Source organism: Montipora capricornis, chromosome 3 (genome assembly GCF_036669925.1).
Source record: "Montipora capricornis isolate CH-2021 chromosome 3, ASM3666992v2, whole genome shotgun sequence".
NCBI lineage: Eukaryota > Metazoa > Cnidaria > Anthozoa > Scleractinia > Acroporidae > Montipora > Montipora capricornis.
In genome coordinates this window covers 23,247,963-23,260,462 of record NC_090885.1, presented here as the reverse complement: position 1 = coordinate 23,260,462, position 12,500 = coordinate 23,247,963, and the positions used below count along the sequence as shown (strand labels likewise).

General features: G+C 39.7%; 1 protein-coding gene and 1 long non-coding RNA gene across 3 annotated transcripts in view; one reads left to right on the top strand and one right to left on the bottom strand.

The window, feature by feature from the left end:
- Nucleotides 1–5,725, top strand: part of LOC138042589 (uncharacterized) — a 37,084-nt gene extending 31,359 nt beyond the window's left edge. Inside the window, exons 8-10 of one of the 2 annotated variants that reach the window (XR_011131037.1) lie at nucleotides 2,388–2,436; nucleotides 3,881–4,101; nucleotides 4,147–5,725. Coding sequence is in view for 1 of the 2 variants with exons in the window: in XM_068888534.1 (XP_068744635.1) it covers nucleotides 2,388–2,436; nucleotides 3,881–4,024 (193 nt within the window). In the remaining variant the exon portion in view is untranslated. Of the gene's footprint in view, nucleotides 1–2,387; nucleotides 2,437–3,880 lie in introns of both variants that reach the window. The other variant, XM_068888534.1, reaches the window with a different exon arrangement.
- A 4,563-nt stretch (nucleotides 5,726–10,288) lies between these two features.
- LOC138042588 (uncharacterized) overlaps nucleotides 10,289–12,500 on the bottom strand; it is a 3,865-nt gene continuing 1,653 nt past the window's right edge. The window contains exons 2-3 of the long non-coding RNA XR_011131036.1: nucleotides 10,831–10,959; nucleotides 10,289–10,447 (exon numbers count right to left, since the gene is read on the bottom strand). This is a non-coding gene — a long non-coding RNA (uncharacterized lncRNA). The remainder of the gene's footprint in view (nucleotides 10,448–10,830; nucleotides 10,960–12,500) is intronic.

Genomic DNA, 12,500 nt, shown 5'->3' with positions numbered 1-12,500 from the left:
GAACAGACTCTGAGGTCACCTCCCAGGGGTTTTGGGGAACAAGGGAACATGGCTAATTAGAACTGGGGAACAGGGGAACTGACAATGTCAGTATATTTAGGGAAATAAAAACAATTGCAAACGATTTTAGGGATCAAAAAGCTGGGAACATATTTGGGGAACAAGGGAACACAAGCAAACATTTAAAGGAAACAAGGACCCCCCCCCCCCCCCTGGGAGGCCCTCAGCCCTCCTCCCGACTCCCCCAGTGTCTGTTCTCATCTAGCCAGCAGGGATTGAAATACTAAAAATACTGTGACCAAAAAATCAATTCTTATTTTTCTTTGGATTTCAAAACTCTGTTAGCTAAACACTAAACGACCAAAGTTTTAATACTTGATTTCAAAAAGAAACCTGTTTGTTTTAACTGAAATTTTCCTATTTAATGGTCCGCCATTACTAGCTTCAAGATCTTGAGAGAGTTGGATCGAAGAGAAAATGACGTCAAAGACTCACTCGCTTAAGAATGCAATGCGTGTGTACGCCGCAGAATTAATATGTGGCACGGGAGTTTTGGGTTTTCAGGCTTTCAAAATCGCGTAACATATTAAGCTGCGTTCACACGCTGAAATTTTAAGCTAGTGATCCTTTGACGTCACTTTTCCCTGGATCAAACCGTCTGAGGTCCAATCGGTCAGTTGTGAACGTGAGTAATGGCGGACCGTGAAATCCAAAACTTACACTCAAAGTGAACGGCCTTTGGATGAGAATCAAAGCTTAACATTTTGCCATTCATTTGTTAAGCAAACACACTTTCAAAATCTGAAGAAAAAAAGGAAGTTAATTTTTTTTTTATCACAGGGGCACTTTAAGTTTCCCAGCGAAAGAGTATGCAAATTAATAACTTGCCAGCCAGCTCAATTTGCGAAACAGATATTTTGCGGAACACCTTCGTTGGGTGCCCGTGAAATCTCGCTGCCTACCTGAGGATCGGAAAACAGCCAAATTACGCAAAAATGAAGATAGATAGAGCAAGTTATATGGCTAGAAAGATAAACAAAAATTTGGTTTTAGAGCGGTTTTCAATTGAGTGTCGAAAGTAATTAGCAAATTGCTTTGGTTTTGCATTACTTCACTCAGTGATGGGTTCAAAATTCTCGCGCCATTTTGTCAACCACTCAGAAGTGAAACCAAAACCAATCGTGGCTTGCGCGTGCACATTTTCCCGTGCTTTGTGTAGGCTACGTGTAATTACTTCGAGTTTTGATTGGTTTACTGGATTGTCTCCGTCCTTTTTGATTGGCCAAAGTAATAACTTTGGTTTTGGTTTTACGACACTCTATTGAAACTCGCTCTATCACAAGGAGTTGTGGAAGGTAAATTGATCCTTTGACTCACAGGAGTGACCAGTATGTAAATTCTCTTCACATTTTCAATGAAATGTCAGTCAGACAGGTATTGGGAATGAAGGCTATTGTCAGGTTAAGAGGTGCGATCTTGATATAACACCAAATTCGCATGACTACCCAACAAAGAACTCTCTGGCACTAGTTGGGAGAATGATCGTTTTGATCGTGGGAATGGATTCTGAAGAAAGCTTTGCGAGCTTACGTTTGGAGCGTCAGTCCTGGCTGACGAAGGACTAACGCGCGAAACGTCCGCTAGCTCACAAATCTTTCCTACGATGGTTAATCTTTCTCCGTCGACTGGTTTGATGAAACCGGATTTTCGTGTTTCACTCCTTAATGACGCAGCACCACAGTTTCTTTATAATGGTAATAGGACTGAGTGGAGTCCAATTTGGTCTGTAATCATACGAGTGACGATTACAGACCGAATTGGACGACACAAAAGTCCTGTTACCAATTAATCATAACCATTGAAATTTCCGAAAAAACAAAATTTATGCATTCCTTTTTCACTGTCGGTTGTTACAAATTTGTCCATTTTGGAAAATCCCCAGTTTGGTAGGGTAAGTAGTTGTTGCTATGGTTATTGTGCTAAATTCTGTAATTGGTGGGTTAAGCTGAATGCACTTAATATGATTGGCTGATGTAACTCTCCGATTTCAGATATCCGATTACAGCCAACTGTCTGATTTCACTGCCCGATTTCAACCCTACACAATAATTAGAGAAAAATTAAGTAGCTGATGCACCAATCAACGTTGAGAAAATTGTAATGGTTATGATTAAGAAAGTAATCCCTTCGTTCAGCTAGAAAGATAGACAATTTGAGACGCGGATTTAACAAGGAACTTGCATCAAGTTAAGGTGCCAGTGATTATTTCCTTTTCATTTCCTTTTTACAATATTGAATAGTTACTTATTCTGTCTTCTTTTATTTTATTTTATTGATGTTGTGGTTGTTGCTGTTTTGTTTTTTTGTTTTCTTCGTTATCGAAAAAGGAGAAGTCATCAATTAACACTGGACGACCGTCTTGTTGGATCAGAACCGGTAAGCTTCGTTACTCTTTTACATGCTGTGTAAGGAGTCATACACCCTCTATCAGTCGGTGAGATTGTAATTGTAGAGTAAACGCCAGAGTATAGGCCACCCTTTCAAGCCTTTTTATCGATGATGTCTGTTTTAAATTTAAAGTTTTCGTGTTATCAAAGCAAGGGATTGTGTTAGTGATTCATCTTCATGCACAACCCATCAGTTACCTTTAATCATTTTTTTTATGACTGAACACGTGTTAAGCTACTTGTTTTATTGTAAATTGAATTTGCTGTTTGGCCAATCGATTCGATCCTATATTAACCCGGGGTAGTCATTCGATAACATCGATAAACGATAGCATTCGATAACAATCGATAAAGATCGATTAATTTTTTCGAAATTCGATAAAAATCGATAAAAGAGTTTGGTGTGAGTAATCGATAATTATCGATTTTTGAGTTGGGGCTATCGATTTTATCGATAAAATATCGAATTTATCGAAACTGAATTATCGTACCAATTCTCGAAACGGAAACACCAAAAGATATTAAAGAGCTCGCAGAGATACTTATAACAACTTCCCTGTTCGTTAAAGAATAAAAACTGCTTCATCTCTTCAACAAACTTTTATTAATACTCAGCGTGTGTTTTATTTGAAATCCGCTATAGATCCCTGGTTGATTATCCCACTGTTCATTTATTTGCTGATGTAACACAATCGCACGCTCGTTGCTCTTACCGGGTGCTCTTTGACCCAGTCTTAAAAGGGAAAGATTTTCGTGATTTTTTGGGTAAAGTCAAAGATATGAACAAATTATTTAGACGCCCAGGGCGAGGCTCGGACTCGTAATCTAAATGTTGCATAAAAAGCAATAGCCTGTAATAGAGACCAAAGACCAACGATAATAATATTTATTGTCATCGCATACATGTGTTTTTATATGTAATACTACGTGAACACGAACAAAACTGTAACATTATGCAATCGTAATGCAGTCTCTTTGATCTCTTGAACAGTGTTCGTCAACAAATCATTTCATTGCCGCCTTTAAAATCTACATTTAAAGAGTCACAATCAAACGCTCCCTCAACGGAAACCGGTTAATTTTTATAAATTCAATAGCGATCGATGAATCCGATAAAATCGATAAAATTAACACTTCGTCGGCGTGTGAGTATCGATTTTTATCGATTGACCGATAACATCGATATCGTTTAAAATCAATTAATCGATTGTTATCGAATTATCGAATGATTTTCCGATATCAAATTTCATCGAATGACTACCCCGGGTATATTAAAGAACGATTCCTTATAAGGATTACGTTGTCCTGCAGTTGTTCATCTCAACACAGCCGCCGCCTTTTCAGGCACTTTTAGCACTGCTAATTCCCTCCATATAATTTCACAAGCTTTTTACGTTAATAATTCTAATGGAGGTTAAAATTTGTGTCCTCAGAACAACGTCACTTCCGTTTACGAGAATGATGACGAGCGGCCTAACTTGTGTGAAGAATCAGAGTATTATGACACTGTATGTCCAAGAATTGGATTCTACAACATGGGCAACAGCACTGTGGAAAATCCTGAAAGTGAATTATGAGGAAAACAGTTTTACTTGTAAATAGCGGTCTTATCAAATATTATATATACACGTAATGTATGGTCCCGAGGGAAACGGTTAGTTTTGTTTTCCCGAGAGTCCCGATGTTTCCCGAGACGAAGTCCAGAGAGACATTAAGACTCGGGGGAAAACAAAACTAACTAGTTTCCCGAGGGACCAGACATTCAGCGCTTTGTTGTATATTTAGACTTTTCCTTCAACAATCGCAGCAAAACATCCGGAGCGGGAAACAACTGCGGAATTGTATCCCGGTTGGGATACATTTGAATTTGATCAGGGGCACGTGACCAGGAATCAACCAATCAAAGTGTTCGTTTTGTTGAATGAAAGTCTAGGTGTATAACAATTTCGAGTTAAAGTGTGTTTTTTATTTTATTTGTTAACGTAAAAGTCAGCCAATGGCTGATGTGGATCTGCCTATCGAATTACAACATTAAAGTACACAGAGTATAGAATACACAAAAAGCTTGTCCACAAACAGTTACATGAGAGGCAGAGTATCTATTGCGTATGGATACAATTAAAATAAATAAGTAAAGTAAAGGGAAAAATAGTAAAAGTCCTCGTTCTTGTTTGTGCTCAAACATGATTCTTTATCGAAGCTTAATTTACCGAGTAGGGCCGGGTCTTCTTTTACCTTTTCTTCAAAACTTGCATAACTGCCTGTAAGTTTATATGGCTCTGGTAGGATATTCCAAACAGTAGGCCCTCTATAGGATAAATATGTTCTTCTTATAGAGTAATTGTACTTTGGTCAGCTCTGACGAAGGGCTAACGCTCGAAACGTTACCTTTTAGAATATCTGTACGGTGGCCAATTTACGTTATCAACTCCGTTGATAAAACCAAGTTTTTGTTATCCAACATAGTTAATTATGCATGTTTCTCTTAGTTGTTTTACTGTGCTAACGGTTTTCTAAGGACTTTGTAACTGACGATGATGTTCGTAACATCGAAACATGTCTTCTAAGTAGAGGTATTACATGGCCACGCGGAGATACGAAATTTATCTTCGAGTGTTGAAAAATATTTCACGATTGAGCGCAGCGAACGAATGAAATATTTTTCAATACGACAGCGAGGGCAGTGGAACTAATGATATTATTCCAGAACAAAGTCAAGATCGTTTTGCGCCTTCTCGCCTCTTCTGAACAGTTTGTGACCTAGCTTGTAACGTCGGGCAGTAATTTTTTAATACCTGATACGCCTTGGGATTCTGTTGCGACGTGTCTTTCTTGTCTGAAAAAATGTCGTCAATTATCGCGAAAATATTGGTGATTCTATCACATTTTTTATAGTTGCATTTTCAGAATTCCCCCCCTCCCTCCTCTTTCCTCTGCTTTCGCATGCGCAGTCCCTTGGAATGGAAATATTGCAAAAAGTGTGCGAAAACGTGAAACATGCAGTATGTTGCGTCCAAAATTCTGGTTTTTCAAGGATATTTGAAGACTTATTTCTATCACATTGAAAGCTTCCATCTTCCCAAACATTTACTCTAAACATATATTTATGTGGATTCTTGTGCTACTTTGCACGTAAATATTGATGGCAAAATAGATATTAAATATTTTTTATTGCGAAAGGGAAATATGTAAACCAAAGAATCGAGACCGAAAATTGTCACTATCGTGCATTTGATTGATATATTCTTATGAAAAAATAAAAACAAACGTTTGAAAGCTGTTGTGGTAGAAAGGTATATGAATCCGCGGCATTTTTTAAGTGGAACCAGGGGCCCGTTTCTCTAAAGTCCCGAAAACTTTTCGGGCCCGAAAAGCCATTTGTGAAACTGCCAACCGCTTGTTTTGGAAAGCTGATCTTTTAACCTGTTTTAAAGGTAACAAAAATAATTGTGAAGTTTGACGACTCAAATCCTCTGCTTTCTTGAGATACAAAGGAAATTGACACCCGAAAATGGCCCGTAAAGAAGAAACGGGCCCTAGAATCAAGTGCAAAAACAAGTGAATGAGTATGATACGATAGTTATCCACGCTTCGCGCTTTCGTTTGCGCGTGCCTCTAGGAGTATTGTACAAATTCGTACTATTGTAGCTTGCTGGTTTTCATAAAGCGGGACAAATCTGGTCGCCATGTTGGTCAAGTTGGTAAAAGATCTGGGAGGAATAACATGGCGACGGAATGTCGCGCTTGAAGATATAAACTACAAGCTACAAGGCCACTTTCCGTTTGACCAAGACTGACTTTTGACCCATTCCAAAATACCAGCAATCTCTGAACAAGTGGTCTATTTTTGTTTTCCAACTATTATTCTTTCGAATTGTGCAGTTTGTTTGTTTGTTTGTTTGTTGAAGTGCTATATATATATATACATATATATGAGAGTCAAAAGTACGACCGTCTTCCACCAATCTTATCTTATCTATATGTATTTGTTTATTTATTTATGTATTATATAGATACTGATGAAGTACCAGGATTTCACCTTTTACTAAAAAATCATATCTTCACCGTGCGCAGTGAACATAGAAGGTATTTGTGAGACGGGGCCTACGGTTTATAGTCCTTAACCGAGAAGGCTTGAAAGTTTGAACATTTGCAAATGAAATTACAAAGGCAGCACTTTCCTCAGTTAAAATATTTTGTGATCCTGACTGATGATCCGGCCTTCGGGTTGCCTCAGACCGACCTGCCTTACCGAAAAGAATATGTATGTATGAGAAATTGAAAGGAATCAAGGCAGATCTAGTGCCGGGACAAATGGACTGGCGAGACTCACTTATGTCCAGGTTTGCACGCAAATGCGAAATTTGCAAATTTTGCGAAAGTTTGGTTTTTTACATCTTGGGAATCGTTTGCCAGCTAGCAAACGCTAACCGTCTTGCGGCATAAATAATTATTCAATTTCACTGCGTGTGTCAACCAACGAATTCAAAACCACTGAACCTTAATCTATAGTTTCTCAAAGCTTTTAAGCAGCGTAGCAATCATTTGTAACTGAAAGCAATGAACTTTGAAAATAACTGGAACAAACACTCACGATTCTCTGAAAGTGTCGTGTGTGGTGTGAATAAATAAAACAATTTCCTCTTTCCATGTAGGAAAACGCGACGACTTCCACACATTAAAGGTACAAACAATAACGCACGAATACACCAAATACGTATCCTTAACGAAATTGCGATGGCTTTATTTACAGAAAGTGGCTTAACTGCAGAATACCCTGCCACTCGAATGAAGTTCTGCGTAGCTGGCTACGCGGTACGCAGAAACTAATAAATTCAAGTTGAAGTATATAATTTATCAAAAGAGTATTTCTCGTTCTAAAGGCGTGACTCGTGAATTAACCAGTGATCGATTGTGAATTTTACGCTTCGGTTAACTACATTTTTCACAAGATCGAGTGAAGAAAATAGCACTAGTTTACTGATTAAGGGTAAGCGCTCGTTGCAGTGATTAAGCCTAAACTCTCTTTTGACATTTTAGCTTTCATTTTACGATTCGGTTAACTAAACTTTTCACGAGTACGTGTGAAGAAAATAGCACTCGTTTACTTATTAAGCCTAAGCGCTCGTTACAGTGATTAGGTCTAAGCACTCTTTTAAAAATTTAGCTTTCGATTTATGGTTCGGTTAACGACACTTTCCACGAGCTCATCTCACTGCGTATCACGTACCGCGTAGCCAGCTTCGAAGAGAGCCATTTTCAATTCGCAATTTATTGTTCCTTGAACAAATTACATACTTCAACTGGAATTTATTACACCGGATACAATCTACGCATTTCTACTATCCCCTGAAACCTACCAAAGAAAGGGACAGAAGACAATACTCAGCAGGGGAGTGACAGGAAAGACCCTATTGCGCAACTTTTCCGATTTCCCACAGAGGAAAAATCGGAGAAATGCGACGCAGGCAAATGGCCACGAATCTTATTGTATATGTTAAATAATCATTGGAGGGTTTCCCAGTAGGAGAGATGATCTGCTGGATGGATAGCAGCGTTGCTTTGTATTGAATCAAGGGAAGCAGGATTTACAAACAGTTTGTAAGCAACCGGGTACATAAATTTCAGCAGCATCCAGAAGTAAAGTGGCGTCATGTCAGCACCAAGGGGAAAAAAGGAAAGGAAAGGAAGTTTAAGTGTCTAATCTTTTAGCGCTAGAGCACTAATTTAGGACATTGACAAATAAATGCAAATCAAATCAAATTTTGGTTTTTGAAGAGAGGGAAAAACCGGAGTAGCCGGAGAAAAACCTCTCGGTGCACAATAGAGAAGCACCAAACTCAACCCACATATGACGCAGTCTGGAAATCGAACCCAGGCCACATCGGTGGGAAGCGAGTGCTCTCACCACTGCGCCATCCCTGCAGCCAAGTAGACCAGCTGGACAACCCAGCAGACCTTGGAAGCGGGAACGTGGAAAATGAAACATTGTAGTGGAGTGGACCTCATTGGTTACTTTAGACCGAGATTTGTGGGAGCAGATATTAACACAACGTCTACAATTGAAAGCCAGGTGGAAGCAAATGTCATGCGAGAAGTGTTCGCCATCGCAAAAGCGCCACGTCCTAGACATCTTGCTGACAAAACACAGGCTGTGGCGAACCCTTCGAATGCACAGCTGGCACGATTCGTAAGGAACTCATGGAGAGCTGAAATCAACAGAATCAAGGCCCCCCTCATCACTGAAGAGATCAACTAGCAGGGACTCCTCTGGCTAAGGCGCGTGCAAGGAAGTTTCAAAGATGATGAAAGGTTCGAAGAACATCGCCTGCAACTGCGGAATCTTCAAGGAAACAAAAATGGCCTACTGTAGAGCCAAGGACGGATGCAAGGAGATTGTCCAATATACAAACCGTATTCCCACCAACTGGCAGATAAGCTAGTCGCAGAAGCCCACCAGAACGCACGCGCACTCCATGGAGGAGTGGGTCTCACAATGGCGAAGGTTCGGGAACGGTATTTGGTTCCCATTTTGCGACGCCTCACCAAGAAAGTAGTTAAGAACTGTCATGGGTGTAAGCGTTTCAATGCCCAAGCCTTTGCCGTACCACCGCCTGGACAGCTACCAAAAGGCCAAAGTGCATTCCAAGTCACTGGAGTTGACTTGCAGGACCACAAAAGTATCGCAGGAGGAAGAATAGTGAAGGAAAGGCGTATATCACGCTTTACGCCTGCCTCCTTGACGAGGGGGATTTATTTGGATCTATTGTCTATTGTCTAGTTTGGATGTTATAAGAAGCCTGAAAAGATTCATTTCTCGTCGCGGCCGACTCAGACAACGGGCGTACGTTTGTAGGAGCTGCGAAATGGCTCTCTTCAAAGGCAAACGTTGCGGAGTCTTGGAATGATTTGCGAATACCCTCACAACAGAGCACGAGTTACAAAAGGAAACCTAGTTAATTTCTCTTAAAGTTTTCCCTGTAGAGATTTACCAGTATGGGTACCGATATAATAAGGCTGACTTCAAAGCATGCAGTTGAGTTTCAGGCTTTACACGCCATACTAGTTCATCGTTTGCACAGATGTATTGCGATCTTCTTCTCTGAGTCGTTTCATTTATTAGGTAATAATTTTCCAACATCACTGAAATCTGGGTTTTTTCTCCTCTTTTGGTCACGTCAAGGCATAATTTCGATTTTATTTTTTTGACACGGCAAATCACGCAGTAATTTTCTTGTACGATTTGTGTCGGAGTCTCCTTTATATATATTTAGTATATACTAAAAAAGTGGATAGCGTTGAAAACGCACTCTGATTGGCTGCTCAAACTCCGGATATCCTTTGCTATTCACCTCCGAGAAACTCGCGAGGAATTTATGCCCGAAAATATTGTAATCGTTGGAGGAATAATGAGTTAAAGTCATCTCTCTTTGTGCTATAATATCTCACTGTTTTAGTATATACTAAAATAACTATTCACCGAAGTGGAGGTGGCCAGTGGTGGATGTTTACCTCAGTAAATGGTCACTGAATGGTAAATATCTACTACTAGCCACCTCCACTGAGTTTTTAAATATAATGTCCACCCTGGTTACCGTATCAAATGTAATAAGTTGAGATAAGTTGATTGCCTCATTCCGAGCGTGCGCCTGCAAGTAATCTTTTCCAGCGTGGGTTCCAGGCCCATTTTCAGGGCGCGGTAAGAGGAGTCCCGGAACGGGACTAAAGATGAGAGCGTTTACAAATTAGGATGATTCATTTGAATTGCAGATAATCCATACAAATTCCTTGCACAAAAAGTATAAGGAATTGTATGGAGCTCTCCAGGATACTTACCGTGCAAGCCGTGTGTGTCTTCTCATGTGAGAGCACTCGCCTCCCACTAATGTGGCCCGAGTCCGGCAGTCGATTCCCAGACTAGGCGTCATATGTGGATTGAGTTTGTTGGTTCTCTACTCTTCACCGAGATGTTTTCTCCGGGTACTCCGCTTTCCCCTCTCCTGCAAAACCAAAATTTGACTTGAATTGCGTCAATTGTTAATTTCAGTTTACAGTGTCCCCAATTAGTGCTCCAGCGCTAGAACGACTAGACACTCAAATAAAGTTCCTTTCCTTTCACCTGAAACACATTGCTACCCGTCATTTTACCAAGTAGAGTCTTGTGTTTACGACGGTCTTCAAATTTGTTTTCAGTCTCCCATGCTGTATCGGCTTGGGCTTCAAGAGGGCTTCGCTATGACTTCACTGTTCCCCGCTAGTCCCCGGTCTGGGAGGGGGGGGGGGGGGAGGGATTTACATTAATTGGTGCATAAAAAACCTCAATCACAACGCCGGGATGTGATCAAGATCACAAGGGGGATCTTTCAAGGAGATTCATTCTCACCTCTGCTATTTTGCCTTGCCCTTGTGCCGTTAACATCAGAGCTGGCTACATGTAGAACATGTGGGTATGCCGGGTTAAAAGATCTCAAACACAAGTGCTCCTACCAGCGATCTGTTTTATGTGGATGGTCTAAAATTGTACAGCAAGAACAAGTTGGAGAACTGAACATAGTGAAACAATTCATGAACTGATGATATCGGTGTGAAATGTGGACTTGAAAAATGTGTCAAAGCTAGTTTCAAGAAAGGTAAACTGGCCTCAACTGGTAATATAGTAATAGATAATGACACAGAAATAAGAGAGTTGGATCAGGAAGGCATACAAATACCTGGGTGTAGATGAAAGTGATGGCATCCAGCATAGCAACATGAAGGAGAAGATAAGAAAAGAATATAATAGGAGAATAAGATCGATCCTAAGAACTGAGTTCAATGGAAGAAACAAAGTAGAAGCTATCAATAGTCTTGCAGTCCCAGTTGTGTAATATAGTTTTGGCATCATTGACTGGAAAATATCTCAAACGATTGACGCAAAAACACGCAAGCTATTGAACATGCACGAGATGTTACATCCTAAAGAAGACGGTGGAAACGCTGTTCATCCCAAGAAAAGATGGAGGAAGGGGCCTGATTGATGTAGAAACAGCATTCAAAACAGCAACAATAGGGCTCGATCATTATCTGAAGCACAAAGAAAGGCAATATCCAAACAGGTGCTTAATCAATAATAATAATAATAATAATAATAATAATAATAATAATAATAATAATAATAATAATAATAATAATAATAATAATAATAATAATAAAAGCTTTATTTAACCATGGTATCCTTATCACTAAAAAGTGGTCTTCTAAAGACCCGTGCCTATTAACACTAATAAATATAATTTGTTACCTAGTTCTTAAACGAGAAAGCCAGACTGTTCTATGTTACTGGGCCCCTACAACAAAAACTCTTTTTAGGGCCTCAGTGTTCGGCCGCGGAATAAACAGGTAATTATGTTGGCCGCCCTTATATCTGTGAATGTTATTTACGCTGGCGAATTTATGAGACAGGTGGTTCGGGTACAAGGTTATTTACTGTTTTGAACATTAAAGATTTAAGTTGTTTTTTACGCTAGGCCGGAAAGCGCTTACTTTTCACTCGCGAGGCAGTATAAACAAATCTCCTAATAACCTTGAAACGTTCAGACGAAAAGAGCAGTGCGATTAAGGCTAAATTGTAGAATAGTACGACTACACCGATACTATTCGGGTACTATTTTCCGATTTACCACTAAGATTTCTATCCATTTTACTCGGCTTTTACCTATTTTACGATTTTACCTTATTAATTAAGGTGGTGTAGAAATCAGTCTCAGATTGTCATTCTACGATTCTCCCGAAAGTACGATTTTATATTAAGATGCTTTTGAAATCATTCTTCCGATTCTACGAGGCTAAGATCATTCCGCGATGATCAATTCAGCGGTAATCAAGTTTTGTGTGTAGAGTGAAAAATAGAACGACTTAACCGTGTCATCACGTCGTTTTATTTGACAGTACAAATGAGAGCAGAAAATATACTGGTTTCAAGGAATGCACAACTCCCGCTGCCAGCCTCATCTTGAAATATTCAAAGAGATTAGAGGAACAAACATTGAATGCGCTGATTAGAGCAATCACTTT